General features: G+C 42.4%; 4 protein-coding genes, 1 long non-coding RNA gene and 1 other non-coding gene across 9 annotated transcripts; 4 read left to right on the top strand and 2 right to left on the bottom strand.

Annotated features, from left to right (window-relative positions):
- The first annotated feature begins 1,075 nt into the window (after positions 1 to 1,075).
- LOC110490524 (INO80 complex subunit C) lies at positions 1,076 to 4,270 on the top strand. 2 transcript variants are annotated; one of them, XM_090189259.1, is made up of 5 exons: positions 1,076 to 1,490; positions 2,674 to 2,790; positions 2,900 to 3,011; positions 3,225 to 3,292; positions 3,479 to 4,270. In XM_090189259.1, the coding sequence occupies exons 1-5, from the start codon at positions 1,272 to 1,274 to the stop codon at positions 3,608 to 3,610; spliced, it is 648 nt and encodes a 215-aa protein (XP_090045385.1). In that variant the 5' UTR covers positions 1,076 to 1,271; the 3' UTR covers positions 3,611 to 4,270. The 2 variants fall into 2 exon arrangements, 1 of the variants encoding a protein (XP_090045385.1); XR_016484331.1 differs by having other exon boundaries at positions 1,086 to 1,490; positions 3,151 to 3,292.
- Positions 4,271 to 4,522: 252 nt separating this feature from the next.
- Positions 4,523 to 4,595, bottom strand: trnat-ugu (transfer RNA threonine (anticodon UGU)). The gene has a single exon. It is a non-coding gene; the product is annotated as a tRNA-Thr (tRNA).
- A 1,068-nt stretch (positions 4,596 to 5,663) lies between these two features.
- LOC149984858 (uncharacterized) lies at positions 5,664 to 7,053 on the bottom strand. The gene is made up of 2 exons (XR_016484330.1): positions 6,490 to 7,053; positions 5,664 to 6,403 (listed from the first exon to the last, which is right to left on the bottom strand). It is a non-coding gene; the product is annotated as an uncharacterized LOC149984858 (long non-coding RNA).
- LOC110516895 (H-2 class II histocompatibility antigen, A-Q alpha chain) lies at positions 6,817 to 8,902 on the top strand. Its single transcript, XM_036962136.2, has 4 exons — positions 6,817 to 7,099; positions 7,313 to 7,576; positions 7,694 to 7,975; positions 8,164 to 8,902. The coding sequence occupies exons 1-4, from the start codon at positions 7,042 to 7,044 to the stop codon at positions 8,292 to 8,294; spliced, it is 735 nt and encodes a 244-aa protein (XP_036818031.1). The 5' UTR covers positions 6,817 to 7,041; the 3' UTR covers positions 8,295 to 8,902.
- Positions 8,903 to 9,496: 594 nt separating this feature from the next.
- Positions 9,497 to 13,915, top strand: LOC110535585 (H-2 class II histocompatibility antigen, E-S beta chain-like). 2 transcript variants are annotated; one of them, XM_090189234.1, is made up of 4 exons: positions 9,497 to 10,012; positions 12,352 to 12,624; positions 12,751 to 13,032; positions 13,147 to 13,915. In XM_090189234.1, the coding sequence occupies exons 1-4, from the start codon at positions 9,949 to 9,951 to the stop codon at positions 13,407 to 13,409; spliced, it is 882 nt and encodes a 293-aa protein (XP_090045360.1). In that variant the 5' UTR covers positions 9,497 to 9,948; the 3' UTR covers positions 13,410 to 13,915. The 2 variants fall into 2 exon arrangements, with proteins under 2 accessions (XP_090045360.1, XP_090045354.1); XM_090189228.1 differs by lacking the exon at positions 9,497 to 10,012 and adding an exon at positions 10,070 to 10,239.
- A 1,073-nt stretch (positions 13,916 to 14,988) lies between these two features.
- On the top strand, positions 14,989 to 26,465 carry LOC110490494 (cytoplasmic dynein 1 light intermediate chain 1). Of its 2 annotated transcripts, none has more exons than XR_016484329.1 (13): positions 14,989 to 15,130; positions 15,300 to 15,373; positions 18,817 to 18,933; positions 19,115 to 19,345; positions 19,565 to 19,734; positions 19,950 to 20,080; positions 20,327 to 20,462; positions 20,589 to 20,700; positions 21,171 to 21,230; positions 21,432 to 21,476; positions 21,676 to 21,766; positions 23,453 to 23,563; positions 25,555 to 26,465. XR_016484329.1 is itself a non-coding variant. In XM_090189222.1 (13 exons), exons 1-13 carry the CDS (start codon positions 15,042 to 15,044, stop codon positions 25,635 to 25,637), a joined length of 1,413 nt encoding a protein of 470 aa, XP_090045348.1. In that variant the 5' UTR covers positions 14,990 to 15,041; the 3' UTR covers positions 25,638 to 26,465. The 2 variants fall into 2 exon arrangements, 1 of the variants encoding a protein (XP_090045348.1); XM_090189222.1 differs by having other exon boundaries at positions 14,990 to 15,130; positions 19,987 to 20,080.
- The last annotated feature ends 1,016 nt before the right edge of the window (positions 26,466 to 27,481 follow it).

Here is a 27,481-nt window from a genome sequence, read left to right as displayed (position 1 = left end):
GAGATTCCTAGATGTCCTCCAGGACACAGTGTCATTTTCTGTCACTTTTAGAAAGCAGAGTGCAGACAGTGCCATGTTCTGTCACTTTTAGAAAACAGAGTGCAGAGACAGTGCCATTTTCTGTCACTTTTAGAAAACAGAGTGCAGAGACAGTGCCATTTTCTGTCACTTTTAGAAAACAGTGTGCAGAGACAGTGCCATTTTCTGTCACTTTTAGAAAACAGAGTGCAGAGACAGTGCCATTTTCTTTGCCTGTCAGCTGATTAGGCAGTGCGCCAATTGCTTTGGATTTGACGTTGGCATTTGAACATGGCCTTGTATGTAAACCTTGTTCTAATCTGATTGCCAGAGGTTAAATTAATTGGGAGGTGGGGGGCCTTCATTGATGGTGACCATTCGAAACCAAAAGCTGTTTTGTTGCTATTTAAAAATATCTGTTGTGATAACTGTATGCCTAATTGTTATTTTCATCTATTCACCCAGTAGGCTAGTGCAATTTTGGTTTCACGTAAGCCTATTGGTATGAAAACAACTGAACAACTTGCTATTTAGAGCATTTCCCACAAATGCATGTCTTGTTTTTGGCTTCAAAGACAATAACAAATGATTGTTGGCTGTAACAAAGGTGCATTGTCATGCAGTGACAGAATGATAATGGAAATAATTGATCATTATTGATTACCTAGTTGGGCGAACTTTTTAAACCTCTTGCTGTAGACCTACATCGTCATCCTCTGCCTGCATCTCTACCTGTAGCCTACCTGCCCTGGTATGTTCACCTATCCCTCTATCAGTCTTGCTTGACCATCTTCCTGAATATTCTAATAGATCAATCTTTCTGGCAAAACTTAATTAAATATTGCTAAGTTATTTACCTATAGTGTAGATATGGAGCTGTTTTTGTTGGATATAATGAATGCTGCGTAGGCCACACAATAATATAAGGCAGAGACAAGCTGGCTGGGGGGAAATGGGTCCTGTGGTGGTGGTGAGGTTGTTGGGTTAGTTGGTAGGGAAATTCTTCACAGCGCAATGAATTAATAATGCAGAATAGTAAGTAGGCTGACAAACAGACAAAAAGCCAAACATTAGGTGGCGGCAAAAAACACTAGTAGGTTGTAGTCTGCCATAAAACATTAAAGAAGAAGGCCGTTATAACTAGTTTTGACCCGGAAGTGATTACGATTACGCGAGAAATATTTTCAATGATAATAGAACATGTGTTTATGAACATTTTAACCGTTTTTTTTGCGTAAATCATTTACAGAGAAATGGCTTCTCCGAACCATAGCCCGGGTGTAGAAGGGGCGGTCAGGGTAACTGCTTCGCCAGCTGGTAAAACACAGACGTTGGCTTTGGCTTCTAGCCTGGCCGGGCTCCGCGGTAAGAAGAGACCTGCTAACACCGCCATCTCTCCTGCTGTACTGGCCAGTGGGAACAACAGCAAGAAGAAGAAATTTCAGCCCATCGCAAACCCGACACAAGCACAGGTAGTTTCCCCGAAGCTAGTTAGTTAGTTAGCTAGCTACTACATACGCAGAGGAATAGACAGACCAATTAAAATGCTGATCTGATTTCGATGATACAGTAACAATAATTTTGTTGGTCCTCCTCCCATTACAAAAAATACAGTTAAATCAAATTGTATTTGTCGCATACGCCGAATACAACCTTACAGTGAAATGATTACTTACAAGCCCTTAACCAACAATGCTTTAAGAAGTTAAGTTAAAAAAAATAGAAAATCAAAGTAACAAATAATTAAACCGCAGCAGTCAAATATCAATATAATAAATAACAAGTAACAATATACAGGGTGTACCGGTTAGTTGAGGTAATATGTACATGTAGGTAGAGTTAAAGTGACTATGTATAGGTAATAAACAGAGTGTCAGCAGTGTAAAAGAGGGGTCTAGGTAGCCCTTTGATTAGCTGTTCAGGAGTCTTATGGATTGGGGGGTAGAAGCTGTTATGAAGCCTTTTGGACCTAGGCTTGAGGTAGTAGAGAGAACAGTCCATGATCAGGGTGCCCGGTTAAAGCCTCACTTCACCACTTTTTAACCTCTTATTCATCATCTCCAGATCAGTCCCAGTGAAAACTATGATCTACGTTCTGCAGTCTAAAACTCTAATCTCTTTTTTATTTTTCGAAACACCAAAGATCACTCAAAAACTTGAAAAGTAGGGAGATTACATAATGGTTGTAATGCTGGCTGCACTTTGTCCAAACTGGTTGATCTAGCTAGTTATGTAACAGCTGAGCTGTCCCCTGGGCCAAGTTCAGTTGCCAAACAACGTTGCAGATAGAAATGCCATGAATAGAGCCTACATGATCACTTATTTACATGTCAGAGAGGCATGTTGTATAAACATAGTGTAACAGTATAACTTTAGTCCGTCCCCTCCCCCATACCCGGGATCAAACCAGGGACCCTCTGCACACATCAACAACTGACACCCACGAAGCATCGTTACCCATCCCCCCACAAAAGCCCCGGCCCTTGCAGAGCAAGGGGAACCACTACTTCAAGGTCTCAGAGCAAGTGACGTCACCGATTGAAACGCTATTAGCGTGCACCACCGCTAACTAGCTAGCCATTTCACATCTGTTACATTGGCATATTTCTATCTAAACATTCCAAAATGTTGCATTCTGCTAAACTGACCCTGTAGGTGACTGCAGTGGAGGCGGTGTCTGAGGGGAAGGCAGTGGGCGTGTCTGACGCTGTAGGTCCAGCCACAACGGAACCAGCAGCCAAACCCCTGCCCTTCAAAGACCCAATATTTGTGGTGAGCAGACTGGGCGGGAACACTTGTGAAATGATAACTGGTTGATAGAGCATTTTCTGTCTTTCCCTCACTTGTCTTCGCCTCACTCCTCTCTCCCCCCTTTCTACAGCATTCAGGGATAGGGGGAGCTGCAGCAGGAAAAAAGAACCGGACCTGGAAAAACCTGAAACAGATTCTGGCAGTGGAACGGACTCTACCCTGGAAGATCAATGACCCCAATTGTGAGTGTGTCTGACTTTGTGTATGAAAGATGTTTTGGGTCAATGTTTCTGCTTTAACAGATGTTTACTGTGAAAATGAAGACCCATTTTGGGGATTTTAACAGACGGCTGTGTAACTATAAGCTACTTCTCTGTGCAGTATTACACATGACCTGATTCTTTCTGAGCCTTCTCTGATTGCCTGAATTTGACCTTTGAGCCTGCTGTGTTCAGACTACAGCATCGATGCCCCTCCCTCCTTGAAGCCAGCCAAGAAATACTCAGACATCTCTGGACTCCCTGTGAGTAACTGACACACACACAGTCTTCACACATGTTTATGGACTCTCTGTGAGTAACTGACACACACACACAGTCTTCACACATGTTTATGGACTCTCTGTGAGCTGTTGTCATTTTGTATGTGTCAGGTGAACTACACACACACACACACTCACTCTGCATTATGCTATGTGTCCATGTGTCAGGCGAACTACACTGACCCCCAGACCAAGCTGAGGTTCACGTCATCTGAGGAGTTCTCCTTCCTGCGCCTGCTCCCCACTGACGCCGTCACCGGTTACCTGGCGCTCCGCAAGGCCACCTGCATTGTACCCTGACCGCAAGGCCTGCTGGGAGATGGGAGTTCAGCGTGTCTGTCATGGCCTGGGAGGGACATTAAACCATCATGGGGAACAATGTCTAGGAGGTGTCTGGGACTCTCAGGGAGAGGGACCAACAGGGACTGTTACAGAGAGAGGGATCCAATGGATACCTTTGGCCCCCTTTCGACAACAAAGGAAGCGCCTCTAGTGTCGAGAGACTATCACTCCCAATCTGGCTAACGTCATGATGGGGATGTCTACACACACATTTTGAACTAGCTACTGTCTACACAGACATTTTGAGCTAGCTACTGTCTACACAGACCTTTTGAGCTAGCTATTGTCTACACAGACCTTTTGAGCTAGCTACTGTCTACAGATCTTTTGAGTTGGCTACTGTCTACACAGACCTTTTGAGCTAGCTACCTGTCTACACATCTGAGTTGGCTGTCTACAGGAAAAACAATAGAGTGAATAACTTGACCTTCCTATGATGATTGCTCCTTGATCTGTCTGTAATCATATTTGTTTGTTATGTTGCTGTATGATGATAGTGTTGCTACTTGTTTTATCTGCCCTCTGTAAGATAACACTCAACATATTGTTACCTGTTTTTTAATGTATATAAAAAACAAAATACTTATCATCCTTACTGAATAAACTAGTTGTGCCACATTCTGTAATCACCTGCTGTAATGAGATTTGACAGCTTTAAAAGATGACTTTCTCTTTTAGATGCTGTTATTTTTTTGCTTGGGAGCAAGACTGGGAGATGAAGTAGAGAAGAGACTTCCTAATGTGTTTTCCAGGGCTGGGTTAGTTTGAGTTGCTGGCTAACTGTAGAGAGCAACAGTAAAATGGCTGCTGCTGTGTGACAACAGGTGCTACTGGCCTCAGGGTCACAAATCAGCTGGGCCAAAATATGTCAGGCCCCAGCGAGAATTGAACTCGCGACCCCTGGTTTACAAGACCAGTGCTCTAACCACTGAGCTATGGAGCCTTTCTTGTATAGCAACTCAGAGAATATGTCAGACTCCTTATATAAATACAAGTAACGATAGCTGCCGGTATGATCCCACAAAGCCTTCCGAACCGCCATTGTAAATTATATCGAGTGCCACATTGAGATATACTAAGACCCAAGACAAGGTTTAGGCTTATCAATGACAGTTGGGCAGAAAGATTACACCGAGCTACCCAGAGAGACACAAGATTATGCTGGATCTCTGCTTGTGTCTTTCTGTTATCGTTCAGTCTAGTTTGAACCGTGAACTGTGTTTGACCATTCAGACAGCTTTGATTATGAAATTCTTGTCTGGTTCAGGAAAAACAAACAAGATTTCAAAGGGTTTATCAAAAAGCTAATAGAAGACTGGATTTATCCTGCCTTCTAAAATAGAGAAATACAGTAGGTGATGTGACAGTGCCTCCTGGTGGTATAAAGTGTTTAGAACAAGATTATAAACTGTGGTTCAAGTCCTGAATGCTGATTGGCTGACAGCTGTGGTATATCAGACCATATACCACTGGTATGATAACATGTATTTTTACTGCTCGAGTTACGTTGGTAACCAGTTTATAATAGCAATAAGTCACCTTGGTGGTTGTGGTATATGGCCAATATCCCACGGCTAAGGGCTGTATCCAGGCACTCCTCTTTGCGCATAAGAACAGCTCTTGCCGTGGTATATTGGCCATAAGCTACACCCCTTTGTGCCTTATTGCTTAAATATAGTGCCATAGTCCTCTATAAACGTTGCTACGCACAAAAGGCGTACGTCACTTTAAGCAAACTTTGATTTATAAAAAAACAAACTTGACGGGAGAATGTGCGGTCCTCAATGGACACTTTGGCCCACATGTACACGCACTAACTCGAGAAATGAGAAACTGCGACTCCGATGGCAGAAGGATGGAATCTCAAGAAACGCTTTAAAATTAATACCAATGTGTGAAATAAATCGAAATATTACCTCATGGTATGAGTTACCTGGAGTTCACACACGAAAGACACGATTTAGGATAAATACAAACGGAGATATGTTTTTGCAAAGAACCCCTCATGTTGTCCAGTTTAATCGGGAATCATTTAATTGGATCTGTAATTATTAAACAATACATGCATGTTATGAAATGTATTCTCATAAATACTAATGGAAACAGTCCAAATTCTGTTTAAACTGAAGCCGTTCACGATGCCTCAGTCGGGCAGATACGAGTACACGGTTTCATATTGTTATCACATGTTCGTTGCGCAGAACTGTCCATGTGATAATGGCCCTGTCATTGTCAGTTACAATCAGGGTAATTACCACACCTGAAGGTGTTACGCAATTGGGTAGCTTTGACAATCAAATGGATGGGTATTAAAACGCATGCAATTACAATGTGTAATGACGCACAATGGCTGCTTTGGCCCTGTTGGAAGATTTGGCGAGAGCGATTTATCAGAGACCAGCAAGATCTACTGGCCAATGATAAGGAATGGCTTATGAGCTGGTTCCCATTACCAAGAGCTGTTCTCTTGGATCTGTGTTGTAGTGGGCCCAGCTTTACAGAGAAGCACCAGCAGAAACAAAGCCGTGCCTGCACTTAAACTCCTTGGCAACCTCGTTAATAGCGTTGATGGTGTCTGTTTGCTTTTGCAGGACTGCATCTGTGGGGACACGGCCGCTGGAGGGTTGACGCACAAGGTGCAGTGGAGACGCCGGGGCTGGGGACACTCAGCTCCTGCTCCGCCACCGATCGACCCCACTGGAACACTCAGCTCCTGCTCCGCCACCGACCGACCCCACTGGAACACGCAGACTAAAAACAATAGAATGTGTAAATGTTTAAACAACTTGAATGCATCTGCTTTATTATTTTCAAACGTGTGAATACTATTTACGTACCTGAATCATCCGGTGCGTCTTGCATGTCCGTGTCCCCCTCCGTCACTACTCAGGGGGGATTCCCCTATAATACCGGCAAGGGGGTTGAACTCCGGTGTCCTTTCCTCCGCGGTGGCAGAACACTGTAAGGCGATGCACCTTTTGACCTCCACTTTTGTCGGACCACCTTTTCATTTCTGAGCCAGTAGCATTCACAGCGTCCGCCACATGTAAAAATTTCGAGTTGATTGTGATTTCTAACGGAAAACCGGCGTGGGACGTGCATACGCACTGTTAAAAATCTGAATATTTTTGTATGTAAACACTTTCTGTGTTTTGTCCGTACGCCACCTTTTGACGTGAATCCCCCGCCCAGTTTTATAAATGAGGCATCTGGTCTGTAAACTGTTTCCTCCTGGATACAGAGTGAGAGTGAAATAAATGTTCTGATTGGTTCTAGTCTAGGTAATGCATGTTCAGCAGTAGTATCTGTAAACGAGAGGAAGAACCAGCACTGGAGTTGTCAGTGCCTTGTTCTCGGCAGAGTTCTCCCACACGCTCACGAACTGAGAGATGAACCTCTCTGTGGCTATTGTCGTTCTTACTGCGGTCGTCTGCACTTCGGCAGAAAGTAAGTCTTTTATTGATTTTAATGCCAATTGAATTAGGGCCAGGGTCATATTAATTTATTCAAGGTACTGGATATATGAAGTGTGATAACGGTTTAAAATAGACTTTGAACCAATATTTGGTTCAATCACTTTGTAAAGATTGAAGCTGATGTAAATGATTTGGTGTATTTATCACTCAACTGAACTTGTATGTTATCTGTTTGGGTTTCCAGTTCCTCATGAGACCGTCTATGTGCAGGGCTGTCTTGAGAATACAAAGGTGGAGGCGGAGGCAGAGCTTCAGGTGGATGGGGAGGAAGTGGTATATGCTGACTTCCAGAGTGGACGGGAAGTTTGGACATTGCCTGAGTTCCTGGGGCCATTCCCAAGCTCCACTGTTCGTAACTTCTACAAGAATGCCGTTAAAGGCAGACGATTGTGTCAGGATGCCTTGGCTCTTTGGATATTAGAAGAAAAGTGTCCACCTGAGGTAAAAGGTAAAGAGCAAATCAACTTTATGACAATAATTAAAACGAAGATGAAAAGTGACATTTATTTATTACAGTGAGAGATTGATTTTAAAGCTAGTGGTTGTATCCCCCCCCCCCCCCCAGATGCCCCTGAGAGCACCATCTACCCCAGGGCTGAGGAGGTGCTGGGGGTGGAGAACACCCTTATCTGCTTTGCCAATCATTTCTACCCCCCGCCTGTCAAAGTCAACTGGACCAAGAATGGCCTGGAGGTGACTGAGGGAGCGTCTCTCAGTCGGTACTATCCTAATAAAGATGGAACGTTCCACCAGTTCTCCAGCCTGAGTTTCACTCCACAGGAGGGGGATGTCTATGCCTGCACTGTGGAGCACACAGCCTTGGAGGACCCCAAAACCAGGTTCTGGGGTGAGAAACTGTTTCTCTAAATAGGGTATTTATTAAATTATATTGGGTCTTTGGAAGCCTATCAGATATAATAAAATCTGAAACTCAGGGTAATGTTTCCTCATAAACTATTGCCACTGTAATATATAATAGTTGAAATATGTATTTCTTCAATGTTTTGATGGCACCGCTCTCCTCTTGTCCCCCAGAGTATAAGATACATGAGGTGAGTGGGTCCAGTGCTGGTCCTGCTGTATTCTGTGGAGTGGGCCTGACTCTGGGACTGTTGGGAGTGGCTACCGGAACATTCCTGTACGTCAAAGGACAACAGTTTAACTGAATTGTGACATATATGAAATCTAAAAAATCCTCTTTTGCAGTTGTAGGTAAACAATATGACAGAATTAGTGGCGTACCGCAGTTGCATATTTTTTGTTGAGGGGGGAAACAGCTAATGTCGTACAATTTTACACATTTTGCCATCGGGCAAAGAAAAATAGGCAGTTTTATAACTAATCTCATGCTATATTGCCATGAGGCTGAGAGAGAATGTTGCTGTTTTAAAGCTAATTTCCTGCAATTCTACACACATTGCCATGGGACAGAGAGAAATGTGCATTTTTTAAGCACATTTCCTGCTATTCTACACATTTTGCTCTGAGGCTGAGAGAAAAGGTTGAAGTTTAGCAGCTAATTTCCTGTCATTTTATTTTTTTTTGCCATGGCTTATGACATGTTCATATGTTATCTGGGGAGGGGGGGCTGACCTTCAGGGCGTACCCACCTTTTCTTTTGGAGAGGAGGAGGGGGTGGCTGACCTCCAGGGCGTACCCACCTTTTCTTTTGGAGAGAGAGGGGGGGGGGGGTACGCCAGTGCAAATATGAACTACTCTGTAACGGTTTAATTTTTTGCCTGTCAATAAAATATTAAATATTTTTTCGGAACAATCAAAGGTGTCATAAATATGCACCCAACCTGGGATGTTTAACAATAATAGACACATAAATGGATCACAGCCATTAATCGTTCCCGTCTTACATTGTACACTGCAAGTGGGTAATTCCCCCCTCTGTCATCAATACTTACATGATCACAAACTTTAATGTCATTTCACCATTTACTACTAACTATCAGTTGTGTGGTAAACAGGAGGAAGTATGAAGTTTTTATACAATGTACTGAAACTGAGTGAGAATGGGAGAGCATGTCTGAGCTTGTGGGACCAATACCATAGAAACTCAAACAAGACTGTAAAGTAGTAGGTTGGTTAATATTTACACACAGTGACAGGAATAAGAGTTTTATTGTATGCAATAATTGGTATGGGACTTTGCCTGGTGTCAAATCAATAATCATAAACAGGGTCGGGTAGGTTACTTTCTAAATGTAATCCGTTACTAGTTAAGTGTCATTGTAATCCGTAGCGTAACTTTTGAATTACCCAAACTAACAGATTACGTTCAGTTACTTTTGCATTACTTTCCCTTTAATAAAGAGGCTTTAGAAAAATACAAAGGATCCATCCAACACATTTGGTGTGTCATAGTGGTCTCTGACTTCTGGTCATTCTCGCTCAGGCGGACAAACTTAAACTTGCACAATTCTTGAGAAAACAAGAATTGCACAATTGAGAAAACAAAGTGTCAATATATTTTTTCACAAACATCGATTCTGAATTTAAAAGTAATTTGAGAAGTAATCTAGTTTTTCAAAATAATCTGTAATCTGATTGCAATATTTTAGCTGGTAATGTAATTACACATCAGTCATGAATTGCAGTGCTTTGTGATATGCTTAGTGAGAGAGAGAGAGCATAACAATATAACAAATGACTTCCTGAAAGACATTAGAGCTGTTTCACTACTGGACTGACATTGGTCCATCCAATCTGATTCCTCATTCTGTTCCGTTCCGTTATAGACACAGGCCAACATTAACCACATAGAGACACAGAAGGAGGTATCTAACTATGTTCTTGTTCTGAGAAGTAAACATGTCTGTGCTGAATCTCTCGTCCATCCACCTATTGCTTCTCTTCTCCTCTCTGTCTGGAGTAGGTGAGTAAAAATCTGCTCCTGTCCTATAGTTGTGATCAGGTTTGACAGGAACCACAGAATGACTTTGAATTGATCAAGGTACACAAAGTCAGTCCAAAGTCTCAGTTATCGTCTTGAGCTTTGCAAAATGACTGCCATTATAGACACTTGTAGTGGTGAGATAGTCAAAATGAATGCTGTTGTTTGTGGTCTCTGTACAGAGAGACTGAAGGGATTGAAGTCCAGTGGTGAGATAGTCAACATTAATGCTGTTGTTTGTGGTCTCTGTACAGAGAGACTGAAGGGATTGAAGTCTAGTGGTGAGATAGTCAACATTAATGCTGTTGTTTGTGGTCTCTGTACAGAGAGACTGAAGGGATTGAAGTCTAGTGGTGAGATAGTCAACATTAATGCTGTTGTTTGTGGTCTCTGTACAGAGAGACTGAAGGGATTGAAGTCTAGTGGTGAGATAGTCAACATTAATGCTGTTGTTTGTGGTCTCTGTACAGAGAGACTGAAGGGATTGAAGTCTAGTGGTGAGATAGTCAACATTAATGCTGTTGTTTGTGGTCTCTGTACAGAGAGACTGAAGGGATTGAAGTCTAGTGGTGGAAAAAGCACCCACTTGTGATACATGAGTAAAAATATAGATACCTTTTTAATAAAAAGTTACTGAAGTAAAAGTGGAAGTCACCTAGTAAAATACTACTTCAGTAAACGTCTAAAAGTATTTGGTTCTAAATATACTTAAGTATCAAAGTAAATATCATTTCTAAAATATGCTTAAATATCAAAAGTAAAAGTATAAATCATTTCAAATTCCTTATATTATGCAAAGCAGACGGCACCATTTTCTTGTTTTTAAAATTGACAGATATCCAGGGGCACACTCCAACACTCAGACATCATTTACAAATTACGCATTTATGTTTAGTGAGTCTGCCAGATCAGAGGCAGTAGATGACCATGTGTTCTCTTGACAAGTGTGTGAATTGGACCATGTTCCTGTCCTGCTAAGCATTCAAAATGTAACGAATAATTTTGGGTGTCAGGGAAAATGTATGGAGTGAAAAGTACATTATTTTCTTTAGGAATAACTCCAGTATGTATTGATATAATTTCACAGGATTTGTTTTTGGATGGAAGCTGTAGAGATTGGTAAAAAATGGCCAAATGTAGCCAAATATCTTATTCATCCATTTTTTTTTTTTTTTTTTTAACATTACATGACCTGGTATGATGGTGGGTTGATCAGTTATACAGTTTAAAGCTGTTGTTTTTGCCTGGGGTTTTGCCCAAATTTGACTTTTAAAGTAACTGTCCAGTGTTTCCAGATTTCTATGAAATATGATATATAATTAATTACAATAAGTGTGAAATCGTTTTCCATACAGTTTTGGAAGGGTGTGGGTGTACCCCATCAACAGAATGGTGTGGGTGTACCCCATCAACAGAATGGTGTGGGTGTACCCCATCAACAGAATGGTGTGGGTGTACCCCATCAACAGAATGGTGTGGGTGTACCCCAACAACAGAATGAGTTAACAGAATATTCACTTTTAAAAGGGAGATTTTCACTGGACAGTTACTTTAAAATGGCAACATTTTCTCTCAGCCTCATGTCAAAATGTGTAGAGTAGCAGGAAACCTGCTTTAAAACTGAAGGGAAAAAATCTGAAGAATAGCATGAGGTGAGCTATAAAAGAGCATTTTTTTTTCTCTGCCCAAAATGTGTAGAATTGCAAGAAATCACCTTACTAACTTCAACATTGTCTCTGATTTATGACAAAATGTGTAGAATAGCAGTATAAAGCTGCAATTTTTTTCTCTTAGCTGTTTCCCCCCCCCAAAGTTTGTTTTCCCTAAAAATTATATTCATTTTTTTTATTTTGGGGGGAGGGGCCTTCAACTTTCCACTTATACTGTGTTTTCAAAATACCCTTCCAAATATCCCTCAAAATAACCCTAAAGAGAGGCATAATAAGTGATGTCAAGCTGTGTACAATCGCAGGAAAGGCATTTTAAAATGTCCAAAAACATTGCAGGGGAGAGGACCCCCTGGTCTGCTGTTCGCCCCCCCCCCCCCCCCCCCCTCCAATATCTACACTACAATTTCACCCTTGATTTAAGTATATAGTGGCCAAAGTGTGTCATCCTCTGCGTTCTTGTAATCGTGCACTAAACATGTTTGTATTTTGATAAAGAATTATTCCATCTTATATTTCTATAGACAAAGATACATAAAGAGTGAAATCCACAGAATGTATTTGTTTTCTCTGGTCTGTTGATCAGATGATATTATGAAAGAAGAGAAAGGAGACCTCCAGATCTCATCTTGTTTGTGACTGTTTATTTGACAGATGGCTATTTTGGACACTTTGAGATGAGGTGTCGGTTCAGCTCCGAGGAGCCCCGTGATATTGAGTTTCTGCTGCAGGTCTACGGCAACAAGAAGTTACTGGGACAATACAACAGCACAACAGAGAAATGTACGGTCTACACACAATGGATGAAGAACTTCACTGAAACGGCCTGCAAAGGCCCTGCTTTTCTGGCCGCGAGGAGAGACGAAATGAAGAAATACTGCAGCAGCAACGTTCCTGTGGTGTATGGGTACTTACTAGATAAGGCAGGTGAGTGAATGAGTACATACTCAATGGTAGTGATAAGGAGGAGTACATACTAGATGAGATAGATGAACATCATGAAAAGAGCATGAGGCGAGCCCTGAAGAACCCAGTATGTTCTTCCCTCTCCAGTTGAGCCCTACGTCAGGCTGAGGTCAGTGGAGCCGTTCAGTACCAGACACCTGGCCATGCTCGTGTGCAGCGCCTACGACTTCTACCCCAAACCAATCAGAGTGACGTGGCTGAGGGACGGACAGGAAGTGACCTCAAATGTGACTTCCACAGAGGAGCTGGTCAATGGGGATTGGACCTACCAGATCCACTCGCACCTGGAGTACACACCCACACCTGGAGAGAGAATCGCCTGTATGGTGGAGCACTTCAGCCTCACTGAGCCCAAACTGTATGACTGGGGTAAGTGTGTGTGTGGACTTGGAGTGTCTGAATGAGATACGAGTGCTTTGGGAGGGAGGGTTTATAAGTCTATGTATTATTAGATGTATGTCTTAATTGTTTGTGTGATTACAGACCCCTCCATGCCGGGTCCTGAGAAGAATAAGATGGTGATCGGGGCCTGTGGGCTGCTGCTGGGGGTGGTCTTTATAGCAGCTGGACTGATCTACTACAGGAAGAAATCTACTGGCGAGGAGACACAGGCTATTCTATGTCACAACAACCAAATACTTTTCAAGTCCAAATTTGAAATGCAACTTTATCTTTTTCGTTCTCTTTCAGAAGGACGAGTGTTGGTGCCGACCATGGCGCTGCCAGAAATTTATGGCACCATCTAGTGGTTCTGCCTTCTGAAGGTTGTGATCTGAACCCACTTAATTAGTCTGGGTACCAGTCTTTTTAGCTAACATTCCACTCCTTGTTGCCTTTTCCGTGACATATGCCAAGGAGGTCAAGTAGTGGAATGTCAGCTAAAAAGACTGGTACCCAGACTACCACTTAATCATTCCAAGCACAATGTCTTCTCAGTCTCCCAGGCCTTTTGCATTGGAGGAGAGGTTGCAGCCAGAAACTCCCAAGGCCCTTCTATGGGGATCAGAATCCCGGCATTCTGATCAAGAGTTTACCACCGAGTGGCCAACTTGATCAAATCTATGTCCACATCCTGTGCGTTTGAGACGTTAGATCTAGGATATGATTTTGTAAGGAATTTTCAGATGCGACAAACAAGATTGGTTTATGGAATTGTTCATCCTTAGGTTTTGATTCTAATTCTTGTTTCTATTGGCAACTGATGTTATTGTTAACTTGGCTTTGTCTTTTATTAAAATAGTTTTATTTTGCAGTTTTCATTTGTTTGGGTATTTGTTGATAGATTCGCAAGGGGTAGGCTAGACGCTGCCAGATCTTACAACACCTAGATAGGTATTTTACCTTTCAGCTAACCACATATGTTATAGCAATCTGACAGTCGATGACAAGTCGATGGACACAGTCGACAGTCGATGACGTGGCATGCAACCGTTCGTTGATTCATGCAACGTCTTAGCAGTGGAAAGCAACCATACCGTCTGATATTCCACGTCTTTCAGCCAATCAGCATCCAGAAGCCAAACTACCCAGTTTATAAATGTCTATATTAGTGAAAAGCTATATAAGGCTATAAGTCAAATTACTTCCTCTCATGCTTTCCCTTCCTTCATGGACACTTATGCAAAAAATAAAATAAAATAATGAAAGCCATTTGAAAGTAAACATCCTCCATATTGTTTTCACTCATCCTTTGCTTTCAGATCAGTGCAAATCAAGGAAAGGAGGCTAAGAAACAGGAAAGGAGGCTAGGCTAGGACATAGGAAAAGAGGTTAGGCTAGGTCACAGGAAAGGAGGCTAGGACACAGAAGTCTAGCACCAGCAGACACGCCGTGCCAGAGGATTGGTTTGCGTTCCAGGTCATCTTTTTTTGCAGTCACAATTTGCTCAATAAGATTGCTGTATCTTATTCATGTGGTTCCTGATCCTTTCTACAGTCCAGACGTTGTTCCTGTGGTTCTACAGTCCAGACGTTGTTCCTGTAGTTCTACAGTCCAGACGTTGTGACGCTCATCTAAAAAGCGTGACTGCAGAAAAAGATGACATACAAGTTGGAAGACAACTTGAAAGTAAAATGTCAATTTCAAAAAATATATCAATGCAACTTTTTCCATTCCGAGCAGACACAGATTGTATAACTGCATAATTTAATCATTTATCATTTTGTACATACCCGTATTTAAAATGTCTCCTTCACTCTGTGCATGGTGCTGCACAGATCTGCTGGAAGTTGATTATTTTTAGATCAGTGATTCTGCGTGGCTTCCTTGTTTTGAACTTGCCGTGACCGCAGCGCTTATAAATGAGGGCATCTGGAACGCGCCCTTTATTATGCCAATTCAAACATCCGGGCACTTAATCCATTCAAGGCTGATAGAAGATGGCTTCGACAGTGAGAATTACGTCAACTGCAAATACACTAAATTCTATAGAAAATCAAACCAGCGACGAGGATGGCCAGAATTTATGGTGAATATTGGTCCTGAACTATACAATAATATGTCTTAAGAAAGGCCTGGCTCGCCTGTCAGAGCCACTTTGAATGGTTTTAGAAAAATCTGGTTCTAGGGAGTAGCGCATCTGAATAGCAGGGATACGGGTGCTTGGTATTTGTCTGATGTCATTGTCTCTCTTGCAGGTCCTCTATTTTGAGTGAGGTATCGACGCGTTCACGGTCAAAATTGCCGTCTGGGAAAAATGTTCTTATTATGGGTAAGCCTATTTAATTTTCTGCTTGCGTTGTGTAATATTGGCACGGGATGGACCACCTGCTCCCTCCGCTACTTCAGAGTGTGCGGGATGCTAGACAAGGAGTGCCTCTCACCACGCGTTCTGTATTCCATTACAATGTCAATAACAGACAGTATTGGGACCATTGTTGCGAGGTTTGAGAACCAATTGATTATTAACCGAATTATGGCAGGCTATTGTTGAATGCATTTATAACAGCACCGCTTATAATTGTCCAACAAAATATGGACAGTGTTTCATAGACGACTAAAAATGGCAATTTCTGCAGGTCAGATCGGATCTGATCCGATCACATTGAAAGAGTGATTATAATCAACACCTGCTAGTTTTATCTGTAAAATAAATCCCTCAACAAGCAAATGAGATTACATATATTTCTTATCTGGTCGACTAGTGGTATACAGTGCCTTCAGAAAGTATTCACACCCCTTGACTTTTTCCACATTTTGTTATTGCAGCCTGAATTTAAAATGGATTACATTTAAATTTGTTGGTCACTGGCCTACACACAGTACCCCATAATGTAACAGTGGAAGTATGTTTTTTGAAATGTACCAAAAATGACCAATAAGTTTTGGTGTAAAAATGTGCTTAACAAGTCACATAATAAGTTGCATGGAGTCACTCTGTGTGCAAAGTGTTTAACATGATTTTTGAATCTCTGTAACCCACACCTACAATTATCCCTCAGTTGAGCAGTGAATTTCAAACACAGATTCAAATACAGAAACACAAAGGTTTTCCAATTCCGAAAGCAGACATTGAATATCCCGTTGAAACATGGTGAAGTTATTCATTACTGGATGATGTATCAATACACCCAGTCACTACAAAGATACAGGCGTCCTTCCTAACTCAGTGATGGTGAAGACGTCTCTTTTTACTGACTCCGATCTTTGACCCGTTCAGATGAACAATCATTTTGTTCATTTGAGTCAGTAAGAGCCAATTTATGCTTTATCCCAAATATGGTCGGAGGCATATTTGTGACTCAAATATGGAAATTCCGGAGGCCCGCAGAGGCCAAATTGAGCTCTGTACCGCATCGCCGTGCTCCGCTCAAATTCTGTAATTATGTGGATGGCTCCGCATTTACGTGATTGGTTGGCGGTAGGTGAGGGCGATAAGTCCTGTGTATACACAAACTCACATCCTTAACAACAGCTCTACGACAAACGATGAACTGAAGACTGTCATTCACAGTAGGGGGCTTATTGGAGCTGTCATTTGTTACTGAGACTTGTAAATGTGTGCTTTTAAACAATGTACATTTTGTTAATTGCTAGGCATACAAATTACATTATTTCTTGATACATTTGAAACGAGGTCCATCTAGCTGTGGCTGCTACCGGACTAGATTGTGAACGACTCTTGGCGGGATGCATTGCTTGACTGCCGTGAGAGTTCAGTCGTTCACGAACTGCAGCCGACCAAACGATTCGTTCTCAAGTTCGAGGTTGCTGAGCAGAGGCTGTGTATGGTTTGGTTCTACTAAGCTGTGTCCATCTTAACATTAAATCAATTCAATGCAGTCATTCTTGCACCATACGACCAATTATCAGTTCTAGACATGTCTGTCTTCTCTGTGCTCAGGATTTATTTTCCTGTGCAAGTATGACAGACAGTTGGGGGTTGGAGGCACGTCTCTGGAGCTGCTGAGCCGGAGGAGCGTGTATGAAAGGCGCTGCTTGGTCATTCCGACGTCTGCATTGGCCTTGCAGCATTTATGGTGACACAGCCTCTGCAGAAGTCAGGGCATTCATACTTCTTGAGCTTCACCGAGCAGCACAGACCTGTTGTGAAGGAAGTTGTCAAGGAAGTGAGTTTGTGTTTACAGGACCTCCCACCCTCGCCTATCGTCAAACAATCATGTCAATGCGGAGCTACAGTTGAAGTCGGAAGTTTACATACACCTTAGCCAAAGACATTTAAACTCAGTTTTTCACAAATCCTGACATTTAAATCCAAGTTTGAATCCCAACCTCGTTTTAATGGTGTTCTTTGGCTTGAAAGCCTCCCCCTTTTTCCTCCAAACATAACGATGGTCATTATAGCCAAACAGTTCTATTTTTGTTTCATCAGACCAGAGGACATTACTCCAAAAAGTAAAATCTTTGTCCCCATGTGCAGTTGCAAACCGCAGTCTGGCTTTTTTATGGCGGTTTTTGAGCAGTGGCTTCTTCCTTGCTGAGCGGCCTTTCAGATTATGTCAATATAGGACTCGTTTTACTGTGGATATAGATACTTTTGTACCTGTTTTCTCCAGCATCTTCACAAGGTCCTTTGCTGTTGTTCTGGGATTGATTTGCACTTTTCGCACCAAAGTACGTTCATCTCTAGGAGAACGTATGACAGCTGCATGGTCCCATGGTGTTTATACTTGCATACTATTGTTTGTACAGATGAACGTGGTACCTTCAGGCATTTGGAAATTGCAGAATAACAATATTCCAACATTCTGTTTGCAATAATGCACTGTTTGGGGCAAATCCAACACAACACTGAGTACCGCTCTTAAAATTTTCAAGCATAGGGGTGGCTGCATCATGTTATGAGAATGCTTGTCATTAGCAAGGACTAGGGAGTTTTCTTTATGATAAAGATAAATGTAATAGAGCTAAGCAGTGGCAAAATCCTGGAGGAAAACCTGGTTCAGTCTGCTTTCCAGTAGACACTGAGAGATGGTCACCTTTCAGCAGGACAATAACCTAAAATACAAGGCCAAATATACACTGGAGTTGCTTACCAAGATGACATTGAATGTTACTGAGTGGCCTAGTTAAAGTTTTGACTTAGCAAGACTTGAAAATGGCTGTCTACCAATGATCAACAATCAACTTGACAGAACTTGAAGAACTTAAAAAATAGTTATGTGCAAATGTTGTGCAATCCAGGTGGGAATAATTCTTAAACTGAAATCGCTCACTGCTGTAATCGCTGCCAAAGGTGATTCTAACATGTTTTCAACCCACTGAGTCAATACATCTAATCAAGAGATTTATTTTATTTATTTATTTATTTATTTATATATATATATATATCTCTTTTATTTTACAAATGTTAGAATTTTTCTTCCACTTTGACATTACAGAATATTTTGTGCAGATCGTTTACAAAAAAGGTCAATTACATCAATCTTAATCCCACTTTGTAACACAACAACATGTTGAAAAAGGTGAATGGGTGTGAGTATTTTCTGAAGGTATTGTATTGGCCCTGCATATAGGCCTAACTGATTTTGTGAGCTATAGCTGCATTGATGCAAAATGATATACTTTTATAGGCCTAGAGCACTGGCCACAGCAGGCAGCTGACCTAAAGGCCTAATGTAGGCTATAACGGATTTGAATGATTTTGCTTAGCATGCAGTTTACCTGCACGTATGCGTTTCATGTATGCTACAGGTGAGACGGGGGCAGGGAAGACCACTCTCATAGCCAAACTGCAGGGAGTTGAAGAATACATGAAAGGCAGAGGACTGGAGTACCTGTACTTTAACGTTCACGATGATGACATCGATGGTAAGTGTGTCTTTTGGACATAATGAGAAAACAAAGGTGATCAAGTTTGATGATTTGTTTTAGTTCATAATATAGCTTGGGCATCAGTGTATGATGGGTCAGTAACGATCAATAGGATAGCCTTGTACAATTTCTCCTTTTTGGTGTGATTTGACCCCAAACTGTGTGTGTGTGTGTGCAGATCATGCTATGTGTAACGCATGGATTCTGGACGGTGACCTGTACCACAAAGGCCTCCAGAAGTTTGCTGTGTGTGGGGAGAACATGGCCGACACTATGGCCCTGCTGGTAGTGGACATGTCCAGGCCGTGGACGGTGCTGGACTCTCTGCAGAAGTGGGCCAGTGTGCTACGAGAACACATCGACAAGCTCAGAGTCAACCCAGAGACACTGAGGGACATGGAACAGAGATGTACGTCTATGAATCTGAGAGAGAGACGTTCTTACTTTATAACATTAAAGACTTGAAATAGCTACTTCAACAGTATTTCTTTAAAACTTTAAGTAGCCATGCTACTATACTGTAAACTATAAAGTTAATTGAGATTAATTGTTCGGAGTTTGAATTAAAAAGGGTAAAATAGCAATAGCTGTAAAACGGAATCTCTTCCACCCTCTCCCCTACCGCTAGTGGTCCGACAGTTCCAGGAGTACACAGAGCCAGGGGGCGACCACAGCGCCTCTCCCAAGAGGAGGAACCCCGTGGCTGGGGAGGCTGAGGAGGAGTGTGTGGTGCTCCCCTTGGGAGAGAACACACTCACACACAACCTGGGCGTGCCTGTTATGGTGGTGTGTACAAAGGTAAGGTGGGCAAAGCTCTGGCATTAGGGAAAGAAAGGAACTTGCCTTGTTAACTCAACTTATCTAAGGAGACTTTCTGTGGCAGTGGTATGGTTTCTTTATTCATGTGTATAAAGGATGGAAAATCTGTCATTTTGTTTTACACTATTTCTCATCTTCGCTTTCAATTTCTTTTTCATTCTTGTCTTGTGTGGCTTACCCTCTCTGTCTCTCAGTATTCTCTTTCCCTCTCTTCACTTCCCTCCTTTGCAGTGTGACACGTTTCTCAGTCTAGAGAAAGAGCATGACTACCGGGAAGAACACTTTGACTTCATCCAGTCTCACATCCGACACTTCTGCTTGCAGTGTATCCTTCTGCCTCACCGACTGCTTTTCTGCCCTAAGAGTTGGCATTCCTCTGGCGTTATTCTTTCAAACTAATGGATTTTCAGATTTTCTTAGATGTACCAACAATGTGCAGGCACCAGTTTCAGGTTGTTCTTTCTTGTGTGAAGTGAGCATGTTTTTTCTGAGCTAGGTAGTAGAGGGGTCTTTAAGATATCGTTGGCCATTCTAGCAATAATACCATCCTTGACAAGTGGTGGTCTCTCAGATGGCGCAGCGCTGCTATACACGTCAATGAAGGAAAACAAAAACCTCGACCTATTGTATAAATACCTGGTCCATAGATTATACGGGTTTCCCTTTGACATGCTGGCCCAGGTGGTGGACAAAGACTCAGTATTCATGTAAGTGTGACTCTGTGTTCTCACTAATGAAACATTTAGCCTTTTTCTCATGTGCTGTTCACAATGACATTAGTTGTTTTTTTTATATATATATTTTGTATGCTTCTGTGGTTCATTGTCTTCCAGCCCATCAGGATGGGATAATGAAAAAAAGGTTGCCATTTTATATGAAAACTTTCAGTCGTTGAAAAGGGAAGACAAGTTTGAGGAGGTTATCGTCCAGCCTCCTGTTAGAAAGGTAATGTCACTCCCAGATCTTCTCCTTCTTATTTTTGGCACAGACATGAAGTATTAGAAACAAGTGTAACAGACCTTTTAACTGACCTACACTCCAGGGGTAGTATCTTGGAGTTGATTCAAATTGTGACTGAATCCAAAATCGTTAGCCCTGAGCAGGGTCAGAGGTTACTACTGGCATGCAGGGTTGGGGCTGTGCCTGGGTGGACTAGGGGATTCTGGGTGTTTGCTCTCTCCAGTCTTCTCCTCTGGACTTTAATGGGCCCTGGGATGAGGGGCCCATTAATCTCAAATAACATCAGATTACCAGGATGAGCCTGCCTGTACTCAGATTACAGTGCCAAGGCCAGGCAAATATGTACTTAATCGGATGTATACTAAACTAACACATTAGGATGACTTGCATGTCATTTTGTGGAGAAACGGTATATAGGTGTGTGTTTGTTTATGATGTTTGTTTTTTTTGTGCAGTTTGTACATGAAAAGGAACTAGGTGCGGAGGACGACCAAGTGTTTCTGCTAAAGCTTCAGGTAAGGGAGAATGTACCGTTTATATTTGTACAGCTGGTATGACCCAAAACATTACTTTGATAATATTGCATAATGCTAATCTGACCTCAGCTGTGATAAGTTGAATTCTGCCAGTTGCCATATGAATTAGGTTAGAGTCTGAAGCCCTTAATAGGACTATCTGGACTCTCACACTACATGCTCTGTGTTGTCTATTAACAGACCCTGTTGTCTAAGCAGCCCCCAGCGGCAGCAGGCAGACCAGTGGTAAGTGTCTGGGGAAACATGCTACTGTAAAGGACCTAAAGAGTTCATGTAAATCTTCTGATATATGCAATTAATGATCCTCTACTCCTTCTTCCTTTCCTGTCTCTTCTCTTTCTCTCCCCTTCCTTCTCATCCTCTTCTTCTCCTCTCTACTGTTCCTGTATCATCCCTCCTTCATTCCTCCTCCTTTTCATCTCAGGACACCACAAACAGAGCACCCACTGGCTCTCCACGGGTGTCAAATCGCTCGGCAACAGCAAACGTGGCCAATGTGATGCCCATGCAACCAGGTACTGAGACCATAGATCCCCGATAACTCATTCTACTGAAATGACAAAGATTAGCTTTAGCACCAGTATTAAGTTTGCACCTACTGTGCATTTGGAATTCAGACCCTTGACTTTTTACACAATTTGTTACATTGCAGCCTAATTCTAAAATGGATAAAAAAAATTTAAAAAAAAATCCTAATTCATCTACACACAATACCCCATAATGACAAACAAATACATGTTTGCCCATGTATATAAATAAAATGGAACGATCACATTTACATAAGTATTTAGACCCTTTACTCAGTACTTTGTTGAAGCACATTTGGCAGCGATTACAGCCTTGAGTCTTCTTGTGTATGACGCTTCAAGCTTGGCACACCTGTATTTGGGGAATTTCTCCCATTCTTCTCTGCAGATCCTCTCAAGTTCTGTCAGGTTGGATGGGGAGTGTTGCTGCACAGCTATTTTTAGGTATCTTCAGAGATGTTCGATAGGGTTCATGTCCGGGCTCTGGCTGGGCCACGCAAGGACATATAGAGTGTCCTTGAGTGGAACCAGAGACTTGTCCCAAAGCCACTCCTGCATTTGTCTTGGCTGTGTGCTTAGGGTTTTTGTCCTGTTGGAAGGTGAACCTTTGCCCCAGTCTGAGGTCCTGAGCACTCTGGAGCAGGTTTTCATCAAGGATTTCTCTGTACTTTGCTCTGTTCATCTTTCCCTCGATCCTGACTAGTCTCTCCGTCCCTGCTGCTGAAAAACAACCCCACAGCATGATACTGCTACCGCCATGCTTCACTGTTTTTATGGTACCAGGATTCTTCCAGATGTGACGCTTGGTATTCAGGCCAAATAATTCAATCTTAGTTTAATCGGGCCAGAGAATCTTGTTCCTCACGGTCTGAGAGTCCTTTAGGTGCCTTTGGCCAAACTCCAAGCGGGCTGTCATGTGCCTTTTACTGAGGAGTGGCTTCCGTCTGGCCACTTGACCATAAAGGCCTGATTGGTGGAGTGCTGCAGAGATGGTTGTTCTTCTGGAAGGTTCTCCCATCTCCACAGAGGAACTCTGGAGCTCTGTCAGTCACCGTCAGGTTCTTGGTCACCTCCCTGAACAAGGCCCTTCTCCCGCGAATGCTCAGTTTGGCCAGGCGGCCAGCTCTAGGAAGTCTTGGTGGTTCCAAACTTCAACCTCATGGCTTGTTTTTTTTCTCTGACATGCATTATCAGATGTGGGACCTTTATATAGACGGGTGTCTGCCTTTCCAAATCATGTCCAATCATCAATTAAATTTACCACAGGTGGACTCCAATCAAGTTGTAGAAACATCTCAAGGATGATCAATGAAAACAATATGCACCTGAGTTCAATTTGGAGTCTCATAGCAAAGGGTCTGAATACCTATGTAAATAAGGTATTTCTGTTTTTTTTAATGTTGATTACATTTGCTAAAAATGTTAAACCAGTTTTCACTTTTTATTATGGGGTGTTGTGTGTAGATTGAGGATTTGTTTTATTCAAGCCTATTCAGAATAAGGCTGTAACATAACAAAACGTGGAAATATGAATGCACTGTATATTTTGTACGTAGGGAATAATACCGCTAGCCTAACTGTTATTTTTTTATAAACAATACCTGCCAACCTTGTGTGTGCAAGTTCGCAGAGTAACTGAGATGTTTTGTCTCTTTGTTTTCGCTGTGCCATTAGGCGGGCAGACCAGCGAGGGCGTGCTGGCTAACTTCTTCAACAGTCTGTTGAGCAAGAAGACCGGGGAAGGGGGCGGGGCCAACAACACGCCCAGAACAGTCCGGAAGTCAGGTACTGCTCCATACATGGAAGATCTGTAACTCTTTTGTCATACACCTTATAGTAAAGTTCTAGGGAGCACAGTGACAGGTATTCTTCCCCAAATTTCCACAGAAAGACTTGAAATAGAAAACATCCATTCTGTCATCTCACTGTAAGTCCGTCACTGTGTGGTTGTTTAGGTGCACTGTGCACGTGTGTGTTCTGTCCCTCTGATCTCTCCTTTATTAGACTGACTCGCACTCCTTCCATTGTCTTTACCAGCGGTTCTAAACCTCAGTAACTAAGCTCATAAGGCATTTACAAGTTATATTCTTTAAGAGTTGTTGGTGTAATAGAGAATTTCCATGAGAACTAGAAGGTGAGCAGTCATTGATCAAATCAATCCTGTTTAATACAAGTTCCATCTGGCCTTCTCTAAGCAGGCCCTATGTTCTAACCTCACAACACCAGTGTTCTGTGAACACCCACCGCCGAGAGGCTTGTAGGAAGTCAGCGCATCATCTGCTAGTGCTACAGAATACAATAACAACCAGTGTCCTCGTACCTCCAGTCTGGCATCAATCACTATCAACAGATATGAGCACATCCATAACATTCAGTATCAAGTCTAGTGACCAGCAACCCATAAACAACGAGTGTCCTAAATAACACACTCTAAATCATGTGTTTTACATAAAGGGAGAACATATAAATAAGTATTGTGGTAATATGAACTTTATTCATCTGAAATATTCCCATTACAAATGGCTACATATCGACACAAGTTCAGAGATGGATGGATGTACCAATCTTACACGGAACAAAAATATATAAATACAACATGCAACAATTTAAAAGATTTTACAAAGTTACAGTTCACAAAAGGAAATCAGTCAATGTAAATAAATGCATTATGCCCTAATCTATGGATTTCACATAACTGGGGATACAGATATACATCTGTTGGTCACAGTAGTTAATACTTCTGTCCTAAATGAACCTTTTTTTGTTTTTGCTGGTTTTCAACCTTCTTTTAATAATCATGACGTAATCTATACTTGTCTAATGATGTGGAGGGTAGATCAATTGATCATAACTGAGTTGTCAATACGGATTGTATTTTAGAGCCCCGTGTGTGTGTGTGTATGTGTGTGTTAGTGGATGCTGGCCCTGCCAGTTCGGTGTATCATGTAACTCTCCTGCATGCGTTCATATTCACGGAGCGTGCTCACTCTGTTGCCATATTACCATTGAACAAACCCTTATTTTATGTTGTACTTGGTCAATTAGACCGAACGACCTGTTTCCCTGCCCTTGTGTTGCCTTATTTGAATGCCTGCGCACACAGAGCCTGCCTGGCTCAAATGAGTGGCTGGGTGCTCCATCGGCTCCCCAGACGTCAGGCAGGTCTGCCACTAACAGACAGCACAGAGCTCATGACCTCCATATCCTCTCTGGTTGTAGACCTGTCTCTGGGTCTTAGTATGTCCCTGGGTCTTAGTATGTCCCTGGGTCTTAGTATGTCCCTGGGTCTTAGTATGTCCCTGGGTCTTAGTATGTCCCTGGGTCTTAGTATGTCCCTGGGTCTTAGTATGTCCCAGGGTCTTAGTATGTCCCAGGGTCTTAGTATGTCCCAGGGTCTTAGTATGTCCCTGGGTCTTAGTATGTCCCTGGGTCTTTGTATGTCTCTGGGTCTTTGTATGTCTCTGGGTCTTAGTATGTCTCTGGGTCTTTGTATGTCCCTGGGTCTTTGTATGTCCCTGGGTCTTTGTATGTCCCTGGGTCTTTGTATGTCCCTGGGTCTTTGTATGTCTCTGGGTCTTCACGGCCTTAGTAGTTGGTTACAACTAATTTCTTTGTTTTCAGAATTTAATGTATCAGTTTGTTTCAAATGTGTGTTTTATTTGTCGTTTTCAAATGCTGCCACAGAGAGTACAACTGCAGACTGATCTTTGTCTCGATACTAGTAATTGGGTGAAAGTGTATTTTTAACACCTACACCTATTTTGCAAATCTTCCAGCATCAAAGGTGGGACTTGACGGTGAGCCAGAGGCGTCCTCCCCAACCTCATCCTCACCCCCAGCCGACATGGAGGAGTCCTGAACCCCCCAACCCCTAACCCTCCCCGCCACCACACACCCACACACACTCGCTGGGTCCTCTCGCTCTTTAGACCCTCGACTGTCAGATGGATCAGAAGCTGGACTGGAAACAGAACAGAGCGGTCTTGGAGCGGTTGCCGTGAGACCGAGCCTTGCATGCCAATCCGTTGAACCACCACCAAAGCAAAACAACATGGACTTACTGGAAACCATCAATGTATTATATAGAAGATGAGCTCACAGGATATTGGAGGGAAATGGAGTAAGTCTGACTCGTTGTTGCTTTATTTTACAGCAACATTAAAATGAGAGGAACTGGATATCTTGCAGGTGGTCTTGAAGCCACTGTGACAAGTGCACATCCTTGATATCACTCTGAGCACTGTGGCTGTCTGCGAGGTGTTTTCAAAGTGGAGGAGATTGATGTTTGCCATTTGTGGAGATGGGTCTTTGGTAGACAGCAGTTCCATTGTTATGTGACGTCATAATGCACTGGAACGCTGATGGATGAAGACTGCTGTACAATCAGGCAGAGTGATGGAAATAGTTGGTGTTTTAGTGCTTATAATGGTCATAATCAAGGATTCTGTTAGAACTCAAGAATCCAGAGTCAAGGATGATGCTCTAAAACCAGGGAAATTATTTATTCTTTATTTTTTTAAACTTGTGTGTTCATTTGCTTGGTTTGGATTAGGGAATAGGCAGACCTCTGGAGTGTTTTATTGGCATAGGGGAATCATCTATCACAATCTTTAAGTAGTCAAGTTCTCATGAACTATTCAACTGTTAAATCTGCCATTATTCAATAAAGCTGTTTTACTAATCAGGACTCTGCTTTTGTCTCTGTCATGTTTCTTTAGGCCTACGGTACCTCTTGCATGGTGCAATAGCCAATGGTATTGTGTAACTTACACCACTAGTGTTGAGTTGTATCCTGGTACTGGCCGGGAAGTCTGAAATACGAAAAGGAGACGAGGTCGTGGAACGGGGTGCTTAACAAAATCAGCGTCGTCAGTTTCAAATAGGGAGAAGATCTTGCCGAAACGGGGAGAAATCCAGTGGAGGTGGTTGAGCAACACTGGGCTGTGATTGGAGCAGAGATGGATAGGAAGGTTGGGCGGTTAGGATTGAGTGAGGAAGTAGGAGAGGTTGTCTGCTAAAGTTCTTTGTGATGGAAGTTTGGTGTGTTTCAATGTTAAACAGTATGAGAAGGTGCTCAAACTCAAGCAGGTATGTAAAGTGTGGTTGATAGTAGCCTGCTGGATCAAACTGGACGGCAGTGGGTGAAGAGTTATTACAGGAGTTATTACAGGAGTTATTACAGGAGTTATTACAGGAGTTATTACAGGAGTTATTACAGGAGTTATTACAGGAGTTATTACAGGAGTTATTACAGGAGTTATTACAGGAGTTATTACAGGAGTTATTACAGGAGTTATTACCGGAGTTCCAGAAAGTGTGAACATGTCAGAAATAAAGGACCACTTGAAGGTCGGCTCTCTTATTGAGGCAAAGCACCTCCAGATGGGAGCAAGGTGGATAGCTTGTCAGTGCTACTATTGGTATTGCCAGGAACAGTTAGGATTCGGTATGAGTTACTATGTGTGAACATATGTTCCGACACCAATGCGTTGCTGTAACTGTCAAAGGTTTGGGCGTGTGGTGTGTAAAGGCAAAAGGAGATGTGGGGGGGGACATGCATACGTGGAGACGGTCCAGTTACAGTGCTGGAACTGTCAAAGGTTTGGGCGTGTGGTGTGTAAAGGCAAACGGAGATGTGGGGGGGGACATGCATACGTGGAGACGGTCCAGTTACAGTGCTGGAACTGTCAAAGGTTTGGGCGT

This window comes from Oncorhynchus mykiss, chromosome 2, assembly GCF_057628025.1.
Source record: "Oncorhynchus mykiss isolate SJ-2025 chromosome 2, ASM5762802v1, whole genome shotgun sequence".
NCBI lineage: Eukaryota > Metazoa > Chordata > Actinopteri > Salmoniformes > Salmonidae > Oncorhynchus > Oncorhynchus mykiss.
This window is presented reverse-complemented; position numbering and strand designations above follow the sequence as displayed.

What these genes read in the sequence shown, in the direction of transcription:
- LOC110490524 (XM_090189259.1), top strand. Translation starts at nt 1,272, where the DNA reads ATGGCTTCTCCGAACCATAGCCCGGGTGTAGAAGGGGCGGTCAGGGTA. An exon ending in CAAACCCGACACAAGCACAG is followed by an intron (nt 1,491 to 2,673) that starts GTAGTTTCCCCG and finishes CTGACCCTGTAG; the next exon opens with GTGACTGCAGTGGAGGCGGT. An exon ending in TCAAAGACCCAATATTTGTG is followed by an intron (nt 2,791 to 2,899) that starts GTGAGCAGACTG and finishes CCCTTTCTACAG; the next exon opens with CATTCAGGGATAGGGGGAGC.
- LOC110516895 (XM_036962136.2), top strand. Translation starts at nt 7,042, where the DNA reads ATGAACCTCTCTGTGGCTATTGTCGTTCTTACTGCGGTCGTCTGCACT. An exon ending in CGTCTGCACTTCGGCAGAAA is followed by an intron (nt 7,100 to 7,312) that starts GTAAGTCTTTTA and finishes TTGGGTTTCCAG; the next exon opens with TTCCTCATGAGACCGTCTAT. An exon ending in CCCCAAAACCAGGTTCTGGG is followed by an intron (nt 7,976 to 8,163) that starts GTGAGAAACTGT and finishes CTTGTCCCCCAG; the next exon opens with AGTATAAGATACATGAGGTG.
- LOC110535585 (XM_090189228.1), top strand. Translation starts at nt 10,140, where the DNA reads ATGACTGCCATTATAGACACTTGTAGTGGTGAGATAGTCAAAATGAAT. An exon ending in GAAGGGATTGAAGTCCAGTG is followed by an intron (nt 10,240 to 12,351) that starts GTGAGATAGTCA and finishes TTTATTTGACAG; the next exon opens with ATGGCTATTTTGGACACTTT. An exon ending in GCCCAAACTGTATGACTGGG is followed by an intron (nt 13,033 to 13,146) that starts GTAAGTGTGTGT and finishes GTGTGATTACAG; the next exon opens with ACCCCTCCATGCCGGGTCCT.
- LOC110490494 (XM_090189222.1), top strand. Translation starts at nt 15,042, where the DNA reads ATGGCTTCGACAGTGAGAATTACGTCAACTGCAAATACACTAAATTCT. An exon ending in GAAAAATGTTCTTATTATGG is followed by an intron (nt 15,374 to 18,816) that starts GTAAGCCTATTT and finishes TGTATGCTACAG; the next exon opens with GTGAGACGGGGGCAGGGAAG. An exon ending in TGTGATGCCCATGCAACCAG is followed by an intron (nt 21,767 to 23,452) that starts GTACTGAGACCA and finishes CTGTGCCATTAG; the next exon opens with GCGGGCAGACCAGCGAGGGC.